The sequence below is a fragment of the Leuresthes tenuis genome, unplaced genomic scaffold (genome assembly GCF_036924035.1).
Source record: "Leuresthes tenuis unplaced genomic scaffold, fLeuTen1.0.hap1 SCAF_9, whole genome shotgun sequence".
Classification (NCBI taxonomy): Eukaryota; Metazoa; Chordata; class Actinopteri; order Atheriniformes; family Atherinopsidae; genus Leuresthes; species Leuresthes tenuis.
Window position 1 is genome coordinate 36,561,762 of NW_027325363.1, and position 16,266 is coordinate 36,578,027.

The window sequence follows — 16,266 nt, forward strand, 5'->3', positions numbered from 1 at the left end:
ATATAACAATTTCTGACCAACCCATATCAACTGCATGCTTAAAATAACATACTGGTTAAAGCCCCGCCCATTTCAAGACAACCGACCCACTTCTTTGTTAAGCCCCGCCCACTCAGAGTACGGCTACGGATACAGATGATTCATATGGTTAACAGATACAGATAACACTGTACTCGCTCATCCCTGCTGACACAACAAGGACTGAAGAGCTCTTGTAGAAGGTAAGTGACAAATTTCTGGGCACAGATTAGAGTTGAAATATTGAAAGTTACTAATATCAGATGAAGTACCAATAAATCCTTTTTTTAAAAATGGAAAGAATACAGAACCAAAATAAACTTGATAAGAAAGGGTAGACCAACATAACCCACCAGTCAAACAAGAAGAGCATTATTATGCTCAGGCCATACTTCTTCGTTTCAAGGAGGAAAGAAGGAGAGCAGAGCGCCGCAGACAAAGGAGACGACGTCCAAGTTTAACTTATTAAACAGGCGCCGGTTGTGTCCGTGTCGTATGAGGAAACGTTTCAGACAAGGGGCGGAGCTACAGCCACCAAACACCTACGTCATGTTCCTGTGGAACCCAGAAAAGACCCTGCCTCAGGGGAAGGAGCTAAAATGGTTCCAGGAGCTGAGGGCCGTGGTCCCGAGTTCCTGTATGTCCGAATGCAGGAAAAAACGGCCCGATTCCTGAAAAGATTATAGGAACTGCAAAAGGTTCCTACGGTGGGAATGCACCTAATCTGATGTAACAAAGAGGCCTTAAGTAACCCTTAAGCAGTGAGTGGAGAGCTTCTCCACAGGACCAATTTAAGCTGTGATTTATGAAAGAGTGACCAGACAAAAAGCCATTACATAACCTCACCTCGTCACTGTTGAGGGTCTATCTGAAGTCATAAGGAACATAACTGTAAGTGTAGCCCACACAACTCAACCAGAACATTAGAGGTTCCCCCCATGCTGCCAAATCAGCTGATCACCTACAGCAGGGGTCTGCAACCTGGAGCCACATGTGGCTCTTTCATCCCTCTGCTGCAGCTCCCTGTGGCTTTGGAAAGTAAAAAATGAGTACTTAAATGTATCTTATTTTAGTTTGTTAGCTTTTTAAATGCAATTCTAAATGTGAAGGTTATGGTGATCTCGTAAGATCAAAATAAAACGGGTTTCATTTTCTGAATGCGATGTGTGACACCCTTGAGCTTTTCGACCTCCTGGCTTGTCTGGGCAAATATATATTTCATATTGTTCAGGGAAATAAAGCTTTTTTATTCAGGTTGACAGCTGACTGCATGCTCCAGTACACGCGATAAAAGGATGACTGCACAGAGAAGCAGAAGCAGCATTTCTGCTTTGCTGCAGGTGGATCATTTAAGTTTGGCTTTTCATTCCATAAACTCCATGACACTGAGTATTTCATCTGAATGGAACCTTCAACCCAGCATCTTTTTTTCAAAATGGTTTTGGTGCATGCAAATGCTGTTTTCTCCGTAGCAGTTCATTGATTTCGCAAATGCAACACACTATAGCTGTTTTCCACATACATGCATTCTTACAAAACACTGCTGATTTACAGGCAGCAGTGAGCCCACACTGGAGGTGACATGTGACAGAGGGTAGCAAATCTGTCCAAGGCCGCCTGTGTGACAAGGGAGGAGGTGAGATCCAAATCACATTTGCCATCTGCTGCTGCTGTGTGTTTGCTGGCCAACCAAGGCTTCCACCACAACATGCTGGAGATAAACAAAGACTAAACATTCGTGTGCAATGCTCTGCACAATACGCTGAGGTGAGGAAGCAATACTCTGCTTTCATTCTCACTTTGACTAGTATAAAAGTGAAGGGAGCCAAGCTTATATGTATGTGCACAGAGGTGTGTGGTGAAACGTATTGGAATATTTCATGTTAGACTTCTATGTATGTTCTGTTTTTTCAACTCAGAGTTAGCTTTGAAGCCTTGAAGGAGGGAGAAGCAGTTAGTCTGCTTCTTTCTAAACTGTATGTACAAGTCAGCTAACACTTTTAAAACTGCATTTAGTCTAAAAATGTTTCACAACAGATCAAATGATTGTTGGAGTTGGAGAATTAAAGTGTTGAGGTTTCAAAACTGAGTTGAGATAAGATAACAAGAATGCATGTTCTATTCAGATGTAGATGCAAGATCTATAGATAAGATGTACAAATAACACATCAGGTTGCAGGTCACGTTACTGAAAAACTTACTGTCACGTTACTGTCAATGAAGGGCCTATGTGCTACACATGCCTACACTGTGCTGCTGTTAATGGTATTTATGGATGTCGAGTATATCAAAACTTTCTAATAAACTGTGACAAGAACTGCTATTTTCTGAGAGTTTTATCATTTTATACTGACTTTACAATGACTCAGAGCGGAGCCTCGGCTTCCTAAATCTAAATGACAGAAGTCACAGTGTTTGGGCGTCGTGGACTTTACAGAGACCCTGTCGATGCTCTGCCCCCCTCCCTGGGTTCATAGAACTGCTCTGTCTTGAGGAGCCTTGGTGTCACTCTTGACAGTGAGGTTAAATTTGACAGGCAAATTGGCTCCGTCGTCAAAAGCTGCGACTTCTGGCCAGGCTAAAACCATCCCGTGTCCTCGTGGCCTGGAGAAGGGGATTCATGCTTTTATTTTTTCCAGACTGGATTATTGTGACTCGTTGTTCGTGGGTTTAGACGAGCGCTCCCTGCCAGTCTACAGCTGCTGCTTGTCTTTTAACAGGTGGACATGTAGCCCAGTTCTGGCCTCTCTGCACTGGCTTCCTGTCCGCTTCAGAGTTGATTTTAAGATCCTGATGTTTGTTTTTAAAGTTTTGAACGGTTTGGCCCCCGAGCTGAAGTCATACATGTCCACAGACCAATCAGAGCTCTGAAGTCTGCTAACCTTTAGATTTACCTAAATGCAGGCTAAAAGCTAAATCGATCGAGCTTTAGCAGTGGAATAGTTTACCGCTGCATGTCCGGTTGTCAGAAACTCTGGAAATTTTTGAATCCTCTCTTAAAACCCACCTTTTCTCAGGCTTTCGGACGTGGGTTGTCTTTGAGTGTCGATTGTTTCCATCTTTTGCTGAAATTGTCTTTGTGAAATTTATTTTTGGATTTTACTGTTATTCATTTATGTAAAGCACTTTGATCAACCTAGAGTGTTATAAGGTGCTCTGGAAATAAACGTGACCTTGAGAAAAGATTTTTCCAAGACTTACACCTGGAACATTGACAAGCCAAATAATACTCAGCTCATTTCACAAGAATGAACCTGAGTGAAGGCCATCATCATTGGATCAAACGATTGCACATGCCGTTTCTCCCTCTTACCCGTGTTGTGGTGGCAAACATGTACTTGTCTCGGAGCTGGAAGCTGTCCACCTTTTCCAAGATCACTTTGCGGTTCTGTTCGCTCTGAAAGAAGTCTGTGCTGCTGAGTACGGTGGAAACGCCCTGAGGTTCGTGCCTCTGGACCAGCACTGTCGTGGGGGGATCGTAAGGTTCCACACCCCTGGGATGGTAGAGAAAGGAACAGGTGGATTGGGACGACAATGAGAGCGGGAAGAGGTTTACAAAGGAAAGGTTGATAGAGCAGGTGAGGGAGGAAAGATAAAGATGGGACAACATTAGAGCCTGTTAGATGCTTCTGAAATAACACAATCACAAGGTTCATTACAAATTAACCAGTTCCATCCATCCCTCCATCCATTTTCTATACCTGCTTAATCCAACTCTGGAGGGTTAGGGGGTTCACCCTGGAAAGGTCACCAGTCCATCACAGCATTTGGTTAACTGGGCAATATTTGACACGTTTATTCAGTCCTTTGTAAACGTCTTATTGTGGGTTAATAACAGTTTGAACAGTCATTCAGGGTCAAATGTCCCACTGTTGGTTCTCAGGGGCTGTTCTGTCGAAATCCAGTTAAACGCATTGTTTCTGATGTTCGTGTCCCAACTATAAGACGGCTTGAATTCTGATTTGGAATATAAATGACATGAATGGTAAGAATTAGCATGTCATTCCTGCAGATTTCCTCAAGGTGCTTTCAGGGCTGCTACACCAACCAAACTACTGCAAATATTACAGTGTTATCTTCAATTTCTGAAAGCCTGTCACCACCATTTTTACGATGGTAAATGTCAGCACAAAATAAAGCTAAATAAAGACATTCTATGTGTCAGCCTTGGAATACAGTCATGGTCCAGCTATTTGTAGCCACAAATGCAAAGCAAGGGTTGTTCAGAAACCATGGCACAGGGAGTCAGTAGGAATGAATGAAGGGGGTTCAGTGCTTCTTATCATCTGCCTTCCAAATCAGTGTGTTTTCTTTCAGAGTTTAGAGGGCCAAACAGACGGAGCAGTGTCTCAGCTGGACTCTGCCTCTGTGGCATTCTTTCAAAGGTCCCTGTTCAACTGATGGACAGTGTCTGGACTGTGAGTGCCTGGAGTGCTATTAGCAGGCCGTCTCTGCTCCTTCCTCTGGATTAATCACTGCTCCTTGTTAAGACTTCAGTCCTCCCCTGCTTTGGCAGCATGCTCTGCTGATGCTACAGTTTGAACGTCATCAAATGGAACAATTATTTTAAACTAAACTGACAAAAAATGTGTAAATTCATCTATTCAAGCCTTTTAATATACAATAAAACAAAGACATATAATTTAGCAAGACATTTCTGAAATGAATGTATAAATAAAAAAACCTTAGGTTAACGATGATTACTTGAAAGATAGAAACTAATTCAAATTCCTTCAAAACTAAACTACTGTAAACATCCTATTTGACTAAACTAAGATCAAACCCAGACTTGGAGTCCCTGCTAAGTTTCTACAACTAAGTACACTTGTCCAGGCTCGCTGTACATTTGCCACCTGAGATGTGGCTAAAAATCGTACATTTCTTGATTAGTTGTGGTTTGGCTCTTTTACGTCTCACACATCTAAATATGTCAGTCAGACGTAACTGTTCCATGTTACTGTGGTTTCTTCCATTAATTCTAAAAGCAGAGAATTGTTTTTGAATTACAGCAGACTGATACATCTTACAACCTACAGGTACAAAAGAAGTAGAACTCTACTCAAAAAGTAACGGTGGTCTTAGTCCAGTGTTTCTCAATTCCGGTCCTTATGACCCACTGCCCTGCATGTTTTCCATGTTTCCCTCCCCCACCACACCTGATTCAAATGAATGGCTCCTTATCAGGCCACTGCAGAGCTTGATGATGAGCTGATCATTTGAATCAGGTGTGGTGGAGGAGGGAAACATTGAAAACATGCAGGGCAGTGGGTCATGAGGACCAGAATTAAGAAACACTGGGTTAGTCAATAGGCCGCCTGTTCCACTTGTTGTCGGTCTGGTCTTTTTCTAATTCAAGCAAACACATTTAGTCTTTTTTCTAGTTTTCTTGTGTGTTTTAGTTAGCATCTTTCTGGTCCTGCTAGTTTCATCTGTGATGTGAGCTCACATCACTTTCTATGCAACATTTGGAGAATGTTCTGGAATCCATATGGAAAAGGAGATTGTACTTTTCAGTGGGAGGGTTTTCCTAGCTACAAGATCACAGGATTAGGCGTTGGAAGGGTGGGGGCGACCAATCAGTTTACTCTGGTTTTCAAAACATGTCACTGTAGTCCGACCGTCAGGTTTGAGTTTCTTTGACTTTCAGCCCCGTAAGACTGATGTAAAGCACGAAAGTAGCAGCCTCTGCTGAAGCCAGAACAAACTGGATTAGACCAAAATCGGATGGAGCCACGGGGAGGAAGAGTTTAGCATCAATCCTTATTTGCACCCCCTTTGTGCTCTCATGATTTGCAGTTTCTCTTGGGTGGTTTTACAGTGTAGCTTTAACAGACTTTACTGGATCTTCATTGGTAACTGATGAATGCTATGAATGGTTGAAAAAAAATCTGATGTAAAGTCTGTAATCTATAGAAAGAGTGAAGGATGACAAAAAGAGGCTGGTAAGTAGAACTGAGCAACACTGAGACATTTGCCTGACACATGCAGAAGAAAACCTAAAGAAACATTTTCTTTCCCTTTGGTTAACTTCATTACAGCAGCAGTTATCAGTACTAATGATGATTTGACCGCCTGCAGCCCTTGGATAGAACTCTAACTGGTGGTGCTCCGTGTCAGCATATCGTAAATGTGATGAAAACCTCATAACCAGGATGCTCTGGTCTCTATGGACACACTCATGGATATTCTGACATGTGTACGTGCTTCCTGTGAATAATGTTCGACTACATTAATGTGTGTTCAGGTGCTCTTCCTTTTATCGTGGCACCGTGAGCGTGAGCTTGGTGAGGGGTGCAGGTGGGTTTGTGCATTTAAACCATTCATGACATCTTCAGGTTCAACCCGCATTTGTTATTTTTTCAAAAATTTGATTTACTCTGTCTGAAATGATGCAGTTCAAAGAAAATAATGAAAATAAACACTACTAGTGTCCAGCAATGGATCCAACAGATCAAAGTAATACTGCCTGCCTCGCCTGTCAATAGGCTTTTCTGCCTGGATGGAAGGATGAGGCATCAATCTGCCAGTCCAAAAACTTTTTGGGACCAGACGAACCAATGAGGCTTGAAGGAAATAATGCTGGCAGAGTTTGAGTGATTTGCTGCCTTGTGTCACCTACAGCTCACTGTTGGCCTGTCTCACCACAGGCTTAGACTGTACCAGCTCCAAGAGTGAAAACCTTTTATAGGAGAACGACAAATGCTGGAAGATTTATTGGCCAGCTGGAGTAACCTTCCTTTGTTCAGCCTTTACAGGGGCAACAAATCAAAGGATTAAGAAGAAATATGAAATAACAATTAATGAGGAATGGGTTGAAGCATCCTTAGAGAAAATTTCATTTAACACTTTAAAGAGATTCTGCTGATAATTGGGGGTATTTAACATTTAAACCAATCACAGGCATTTGCATAGCTGTTTGTATTCATCACTCTGACAGGTAATGAGATCAGTTTCATAAGAAATCTTTCAATTTTACAAGAAAAAAATAATTGGATATTAAAGAAATAATTTTTACTCCTTCTTAAAACATTTAATATCTAGCAAACATAGCACACTCTTTATGCAGAGACTGAGCAAAGTAAAGCAGAATTCCCTCTTTTATGTGAACTGAAAGCTGACTAAAGTGGTTTTTATCTGCTGGAAGGTTGGATTTCTTTCTTATCGTGGAGCAGTGAATGCAGAAAACACATCCACACTTCAATGCAAGGTCTACTTGTCGTGAGCTGAGACAGCCGCTGTCTTACCAAAAGTAGGTCTTCACATGCTCTTGGATCAACACCCACGTCTCCCCAAAGTCGTCAGATTTCCACAGCTACAGAGGCAGGCAGGGAGAGAGGGTATAAAGAGACGGGGGGGCAGGAGGACAGGGAGAGGAGAAGAAGAGGGGGATGGTGCACTGTAAAAATGTAGGTCAAGCTCATTCCTGTGTTTTGGCTCTGACACTTTTGACAAGGAGAACACTGGAAAGACGCTACTGTGCTGGAACTAATGACAGGGAAACTTAAAGAGCCTCTGTGCAAGGCCCTGTGCTACCAATAAGCTCTGCCCTGGGCTACAATTTATCAAATACAAGAGACCTAATCAGAAAAAGTGATGACTATTAAACAAACATTCAGGCATCAAAGCATTCTTTTTGCAGTTGTGTGTACGTTTATCACAAAGAAAGCACCTGTATGTAAAAAAGCAGCTAGTTTGCTGTCCAACATCTAAAAGTTACACAACATCAAATGAACAGTGCAGTTTTTTGCTGTAGCTCTACACAGTTTTTAGAAACCCAAAAAACAAAGAAGTAGCGATGCTGTGTAAAATGTCGAAAACAGAAAGCAACAATTTGCTAATCCATCCATTTTCTATACCCGCTTAATCCAACTCAGGGTCGCAGGGGGCTGGAGCCTGTCCCAGCTGTGAGGAAGGTACACCTGGACAGGTGGCCAGTCCATCACAGGACCTTTGTCAATCCCATAAGCCGTATGCACGTATGCACGTAAAGATCCACTTCCTGTCTGCAGTATCTATTCCTGCCATCCTGTATATATTTCTCATTCTGTACATATTCCACCTAAATTGTATATTTTTTTCAAAGGCACAACTTCTTTTTTACTTGTTTCTGCTAATCTAACTTCTATTTAATGTTCTGTGGCGCTGTTACACCAGCTCAAAGTCCGGTGTACGTTGTACATTTGGCGAATAAGGAGATTCTGATTAAACCAAAACTCTTTTCACAACAGAACATGGAAACATATCAATGGTTGGAAGTTAGACATTTTACAGCGTCATGAAATGATTAGCTCATCCTGATGGCAGCAACATTTTGCAAAATAGTTGGAACTGGGCCAAGAAAAGGTATGAAAAGTAACAGAACTGGGTATAAAAAGTGAGAGAGGCCTTAGAGAATATTCCATCATCTACAGTAAATGATATCAAAAGCTTCAGAGAATCTGTAGACGTCTCTGTGCACAGCAGAAGGTGAGTGTTCATGTAAAAAAAAAAAAAAAAAAAGATCTATACTAGTTGACCATGAGACCCATTCAGGCCCTCAGGCAGCACTGCATTAATATCACTGCATGGGCCCAGGAACACCTCCAGAATACATCGTCTGCCATCAACAAATGCAGATTATAGCCCTATCACACAAAGAAGAGGATGTGAACATGATCCAGAAAAGCTTCCGTCTCCTACACACCAAAATTCATTTAAATGGACTGAGGCAACATGGGAAACTGTTCTGTGGTCAGACACATTGAATTTTGAAATTATTTTAGGAAAACCTGGATGTCATGTATTCTGAACTAAAGAGGAGAGGGATGATCCAGCTTGTTATCGGCTCTTAAGCACGCATCTCTGATGGTATGACGGTGCATTAGTGCCTATGGAACTGGCAACGTGTACATCTAGAAGGATTCATCAATGCTGAAAGTGATATACAGGGTTTAGAGCAACAGCTGCTCCCATTCAGACAATAAACCATATACTGCATAGAAGAACTAGAAGAGTCGGGTTCTGGACTGGCCTGCCTACAGTCAATCAAACTGAATTAGAGCTGCAAAGGCCCAGAAAATTCCTGGTCAATTTCCAGAAACTTTCCATGGGAACTTTAGTTAGATCATTTACACATAAACAATTACTTTGCAATACGCAGTGCCATGTAATGCACAGGTATATCGATAGTTAGCTGAAGAAATGGCATTTACAACTGATGTCAAAATTTTGGACGGTTACAGAAAACTGTTAGCCGGAGGCAGAAGAAAAAGCATCACATTTGAGGTAGCTAGGCTATAAGAGAGAATCTTTACTGAAATGGTTAGCTATGCTAGCTAGCTAGTTTACATTTAGCATATCTGGATTACCAAATAGCTAGCTACTGTATGAATATTTTTATTCAATAGCTGCTAGTTAAACTTTAACACCACAGATCAAATATATCTACCTCATAATATCGTCAAAACTTACTTGACTTCATTTAGTCTTTGGGCTCAAATGTGTGGCTTCAATAGTTTGTGCTGTGGGCTCAAAAGAGTATTTGTAGAAATCATCTGCGCATGTGATGGAGGAATGCACAATGCATGTAGGGGTCACTGCCTCAACAGCCCTAAAGCAAGTACTGTGCTGTGTGCCTGTGATTGAGGAATAGCATCATTTAAGGTGACCAGATTTTTCAATGCATCTTCAATGCGGAGGTGAAAAATCTGCCAAAAATAAATAAGTTACACAACATACCATTTATCACGGCCGCTTGCCTCCTTTTCTTTCCTTTTTGCCACCTCTGATTGTTGTTGTTGTGGACGCTGCTGCGTTTTTACGTCATACGACGTCTTCTCTGGCGATGTGTTAAATGGCTGCCGTAATAACTCGATGTTACTTTGAGTCTGCGCGCATTTCCCCCCATTCAGTGTCAAAATCTGGGACATTTTCAGGGACAGCATTTGTCCAGGGACAGGTCATCGAAAAGGGGGACTCTACCCGGAAATCGGGGACGTCTGGTCACCTTAGCATAATTACAAAAATGTATCTGTATAGAATCTGGTATTCTTTAGCTAAGACTATGCTACAATATATAGTTTTTACCAACTATATCTAAGTTGCCAACTTTCAATTTTGAATTTTCAATTTCTACCCATTAATCCCATGGAAAGTTTCCAACTTTGAAAATTCAAAATGAAATGAAAAATAGAACAAAACAACCCTGGATTGTTAAGGAGCTACAATATATCAGAGAAGAAAGGGACATACTTCACCCAAAGGTCCAGCAACGGGTCTCAGTTCCCAGATCCCACACAGTGGGAAACATGGACCTGTGCTGCTGCCATCAAATTCAAGATAAACTAATGTTTTTCATGAAGTAACTGAATGTCTCACGTCCAACATTTGATATGTTTCTTTATCTTTTATTGTGAATAAAACATTGGGTTATGAGATTTGCCAATAATTACCGTTTTTAATAACAATTTACAGAGTCCCAACCTTTTGGATATGGAGTTGTAATTTTGCACACCATGAAGATGAAAAAGTGAGGTGGGGAGGGATTTTACCTGTTTGTTTGGATGAGAGCTGTCATAACCGAGCACGAGGTTGGCTCTGCTAGAGTGAAGTAGCAGGTCGGTTGGTTTGAAGGGAAGGGAGAAGCCCTGAACGTTCTTACAGAAGTCAAAGGTGTTCCATAGGTAGATGTTGGTGGAGTCTACAAAAAGATACTGCAGAAAAGAGGGAGGGAGGGGCACGTTATTATCATGATTAAAAATATCATGGTTCTTTTTTTATTATTAGCATACTTATTTTTCTAATTTACGAATTTAAAGAATCCCATAGAGCAGCTGCGTTCACATTTCAGGAGACCAGACTTCAGCTTCCTGTAGTTTTCAATGACATTTACATGAAGAATTGTTGCTGCCCTGTTTAAAACCATCCATCACCATTATTCTTTATTGTGTGTTGTAGAGCTTTGGGTCGCACACACACACACGTGCGCTTCTTTCAGTCGTGGCATCCTCCTCGGCCCTGTGCAGCCCACTTGGTTTACAGCGCAGCGTGATACTGACTTCAGATCAGCCTGGAGATCTTTAGATGTCTTTGAATCATTAACAACCTCCGCAGAAGTCTCTCACCAGGTTTCTTCTGAGCACCACGTTCATGAGGCACCTTCACAGTTTCTTCATGAAATAATAAACTGTTGAAACAGGAACTTAAAGATCTAACTAGAAAAGAAACTTTTATCCCTTTTTATGCAGTAAAACCATCATGTACCATCACAGTTAATGCAGGACATGTACACACAAAACATGAACTCTGAGCTGGCTTTTTATTTTGCTTTGACCGTGTTGCTTTTCTTATCAATTCATGCTGAACATTTTCAAATATTCAGATTGGTTTAGTTGCATTTATTTCAGAAATAATCAAAATCCTGCAAGTAGGTGTCGATAATCCTCACAACACGATTCTGCAGTATTAATTTAAACAAACAGTACAGTTACTTGTATGGAAATCAGAAATGATTCCTGATGTTACAGTAAAAATTAAAAAAAGTGGTACGATTGCCACCTTTCATGTGGGTGACCTGGGTTCAAATCCCCTGCATGAAAGGTGAGACCCCCTTACCCTATACTCTATAAACGCGTGAACATATCACAGGGTATATGTCACCATCCACAGAGCTTATCCCATCCCCCAAACAAGTTCTTTTTCTCAGTTCTGATGAAGGAGCTGCGAGGCTCCTCACATCTTCACAGCCATGGCAGTGACAGGCAAGGGTCCGTCACTCAGATGGAGTCAGATTCAGAGCAACTTCCTGTTTACAAATTTGACCTGTGACTCACAACTTTGGGAAGAAAACAGAAAAGCTCTCATTTCAGTTAAAAATACCAAAAAGGCCTCGATGGAAATAAGGAGCTTACAGTCTAAGCAGTACAGAGCGAATTATTCTGTGTTTTAAAATAAAATCCAGTGAATCCAGGTTTCATTTCCCAAGATAAAACCAAGAGAGCCGAAACTTTTTCATCCCTCCCTGACATGAAAACAACCACCACTCTCCCAGTTTGTACCTTAGGATTTGTACCGCCTGATGACGTGCCTTCAGCAGTGTTCCAGCTTCCAAAGTAAGGATTCTGTTTGCACGAGCTGAGGAGAACTCAAGTGTTGTGAATAATTAGCAAGAACAGGGAATCCAGAGAGAAGCAGGTAGACTGAGAAGTCCCTGAAGTCAAATAAAGCATTCTCAGCTGCTCCACGTGATGTCTGAGTGCCCTGCTGCAGCGTGGAGAGGTGCCAGATCACCAGCATACAGCAAATCTTTGCTAATTCACTCCCAGTGGGAGCAGAGTCTGTTCAAGAGCTCCTGGGAGTCTGCTGTACTGAAGAAAAACTAAACCTTTTATTTCCTTTATCAAAACAATCAGTTTCTACATCAGCACTTGGTGACATTTGGTGCAGACTAAATCAGTTTAAACATGTCTGTGTGGAAAAAAAGGATGAAACTCTTCTTTTCTTTCTCTGCTTTCAGTGTAATGGAGCGAATCTGCACTCAATTCAAGCAATTTAAGGCAATATTTCACTATCCAGGAAAAGCAGATGTACTCAGGGTGAGAGTAACGCTCTCATATTCCTGCTTTCATTTCCAACTATGCTTTTTCCACAGTTTGCTTAACAGTGTTGAAACAGGACTGGTTCCCTTTGAGGAGAGCCTGCCAGCAGTGGCCCTGCTTCCACTTTTGAGTCTATGCTAGGCTAATAGCCTCCAATCTCACTTACATGTTAAAAGTAAGGACTTTCTCATTTAACACTCCAACGAGTGCATTTTCAAAATGTTCAGTGTGTAGGATTTAGTGACAATAGTCCAAATCAGATTTGAACCACCTGAATACCTTGCTCTTAATCTTTGAAGCATGTAGGCTAAACAGTGGTGGCAGCTGAGAGTTTAGAAGAGCCATAGAGGCTGACTTCCACCTGCTAGCTGGGATGTACAACCTGCAGTTTCACAAGAAGACATAACGGCTCTGGAACCACATATCATGCAGCTGTAGGTCCAAAAATAAGCACACATAGCAGTATGCTTTGGGTAATGATCTTTCTAGAATCAAGATCATTTCATTTAACAAGGAAAAATCATTCTCCAATCATTTTATTATTCAATAATCTAACTATTCAATCAATGTTTTCCATCTGTAGGCCTGCATTTTTTCACTCTGCATGACCACATTGTGAAAGTGTATCTTCTTATGGAGAAAGGGAAGTGACAAGAGTGTGTACGACGCGTTAGGTTAGCCTTTTGCCATCTGACGTCACTGCCACCATGCAGCGCCATGCAGTCACAAAGCTGAACAGCCAGAGGAAGTGATCTCACGGACAGATGCAACAAGATTCTACATGCTGAGCAGCGTGGGAAAGGTCCAACGATGGCGACGCTCCACATATATCTGATGGCCAATCGTGGGCCTTGGAAAGGTGTTTTAACACTCAGAAGAACATAATAATGAAAATATTTTGCATTTCTCCCAACAGAGTCCACAAAATTCTACTCAGTGGAACAGGCATAGATGGGGAACAGTGACCCAGGTGGATAAGTTACTGATCCAAAAGCATCGTCTCTACACTCAGAATACAGAAATACACAGGACCCTTAGTCTTTATACACGGAGAAAAAAGATCCAACACAATCCAACTCACATGAAACACAATGATTGCTTTCTCTGTGACATCAGTCCTCCACACAACACCACAGCTAATATTTAACATCAATACACCTTTCAATCATAGGTCCAGACTCATGCTGACTCAGCTGCTGCTCATTTGCACCTACAGCACCGCATGACAAATGTTTTTATTGTTAATACAACTAACCTGAATATTACTCTTCCAAGAAAAAGTGAATTTGTATGCAGAGGACTTATTGCGCCTTACCCTCCGGTTGTCTGCAGGACTGTGGTAGAACTGAGAGATGACCTGCGTGCTGCTCTCCTTCAGCTTGGCCCCCGAAAGCTGGAACTTGTCTGAGACCAACGTGAAAGTCGTCCCGTAGTCGTAGGACAAGTAGACCTGTGGACAAAAAGGGGATGAAGAAGAAGGCAACGCTTGCACTGTATGGCCCCTGAGGAAGCCACGTTTCTTGATTCCAACATACAGATTTAATCATCCCTAAATCACAATCCTAATTTGAAGGAGAGTATTTTTAAAACTGGAAGTGCTGCTATCCAAAAAACGAGTGAAGCAAAACTCATACTGACAGTGTGCAACACGGAGCTTAAGCTGCCACAGCGTCAGGCTCAGAATCACCAGTAGAATGAATCAGATTTGATTTAAAAGAAAGCGTCTCCACAGAATCTAAAGAAAAACCCTAATATACACTGCACTCCATTCCTTACCCTGGACAATGCAGTGCAGGGAGATGGTGGTCAGGGGTCGTGTAAGTAAGTGGACTGTGCATGTACAGCTGACCACTTAAAGTGCTTTTACACTACAAGCATCATTCATCGAGTCACACACACTCCCATTGCACTTCATTACAGACTATGTAGTGTTTTTTTTCTCTAGCAAACATATTCACACACGTGTTTAACGTCAGGCTCTGAGTCTTGCTCAAGAACACTTTGGCATGTGGGCCTGGGAGGCCACTGTGGGAGAGCAAAGCCTTGACTCTGCTCCACATATTGCGTGAATAACATGTTGCTGAGGTCAGAATGAACCCTGTCTAGATAATGACGAAGACGCAGAGGCGTCCTCAGACAGCAGAGTGGGTTTGGGCCACGCACACACTGAATGGTATAGAAAGGTATAAAGAGCTGTCCCAAAACTGAGGTCATTGGGAATTTCCGTGTATGCTGAAATGTACATGTGTCCGTGACGGTCTGTTCAATGTCATCACTAAAGTTTAACTAAGTAAAATAATTCCAGGAATCAAAACACTTCCCCTTAATCACATCTCTCTGCAAACAACCCAGCATTTCCCAATGTCCACGCCTTCAAAACAGCAGTGGATCTGACAAAGAAGGGGGGTGATTGAAACATCTTTAACTCTCAGGGGTCTCAAGATTAACATGTGCTCCAGATGAATATATCTGCTTGGTTGGCTTTTCATCTACAGTTAAATAACGTCCGGTTTGTGCTGCCCATCTCTGATATGATGGATGAGGACATTTGGTAACTTTACAATGAAAACCTATTCATCAACCCTAATGGTGAAGCTGGAACTAGGGAAAGATACTGTTGGTTTGTCCCGTCTACAGCTGAGGGAGAGGTGTGGAATAATTGCTGTTTTTTTGCTACCCAAAACTTACCAACACTTTTATAATCCTTGTGGAGACTTGGAGCATGGGCAAAGAAAGCATTAACATCACTGTCAATAAAATTCAACTTGGCAGAGGAGGTGCTTCCATGTCCTGTTTCAGATCTCTACAACACCAGCAGTCCGACATCACTGCAGAAACGTCTGCTCCTTCAACTGTGCACAAGTCTCATTTAGATCGCTAATAAAGATAAATCAATTAATGGGAATTCTCACGGCTAACACGTTTTCACTCCTCAGTGAGAGACTTTTTTCCACTGCCACTGGCAATATTCAAGCAAACAAAGCAGTGAATTCTCACTGACTCTGACTAAGGTACAACATGTCATCAGTGACATCAGTTAATTTGCCAAGCATATGTTACTCATCGTTTACATCCATCCCCAACATAATCTACGTGAGGGAAGAGAGACCTTCACTCGGTGCAAAACAGAATCACAGCAGCACAACTGCCCAGTCTTCATTACAGTGAGCCCCATTACCAGCACCTGGGGGGCATTATCTGTGTTTAAAAGAAATTCTGAGTTTACTTCAGTAAGACTCCATACAGTCCAGCACAAAAAAGGGCAAAGCTACCACTCCCAATCATATTTCATTTTAAGCAAAGAGCTCTGCCATTTATTGAATTTTAGTTCAATTTATAATTATGGCTCTCAACATGAATAAAAACAAGACAATCGGCTGTCGAGATGTGCAACCATCTCACAACAATGCTGCTGTTCTACAGAAACGTGCAGAACTCGGGGGCAGACAGCAGCACTCACTTTGGTAGAGTCCAGCCCCTAAACAGAGGAAACAAGCTGGTAAACTTTACCAATCATCTGAAAGGATGGATGGATGGAAGAGAAGAGGTGCTGCTCGTCCCCAAAGTCTCTCCAGTGTCTGTGAATGCAAAACTCTGATCCCATCTCATAAGACTAATCTCTTAAAACTACAGAGAAGATGAGCTGAACTGGTTAAGCAGGCATCCCATGTCC

General features: G+C 41.9%; 1 protein-coding gene across 5 annotated transcripts in view; it reads right to left on the reverse strand.

Moving 5' to 3' along the window:
* Positions 1 to 16,266, reverse strand: part of sorl1 (sortilin-related receptor, L(DLR class) A repeats containing) — a 145,805-nt gene that overhangs the window by 49,726 nt on the left and 79,813 nt on the right. For 3 of the 5 annotated variants that reach the window (XR_011917173.1, XM_072393189.1, XM_072393188.1), the window contains exons 3-6: positions 13,909 to 14,043; positions 10,548 to 10,709; positions 7,263 to 7,330; positions 3,332 to 3,512 (exon numbers count right to left, since the gene is read on the reverse strand). The exons of 1 other annotated variant lie outside the window; for it this stretch is intronic. Coding sequence is in view for 3 of the 4 variants with exons in the window: in XM_072393189.1 (XP_072249290.1) it covers positions 3,332 to 3,512; positions 7,263 to 7,330; positions 10,548 to 10,709; positions 13,909 to 14,043 (546 nt within the window). In the remaining variant the exon portion in view is untranslated. Of the gene's footprint in view, positions 1 to 3,331; positions 3,513 to 7,262; positions 7,331 to 10,547; positions 10,710 to 13,908; positions 14,044 to 16,266 lie in introns of those variants that run through there. One more of the 5 variants, XM_072393190.1, reaches the window with a different exon arrangement.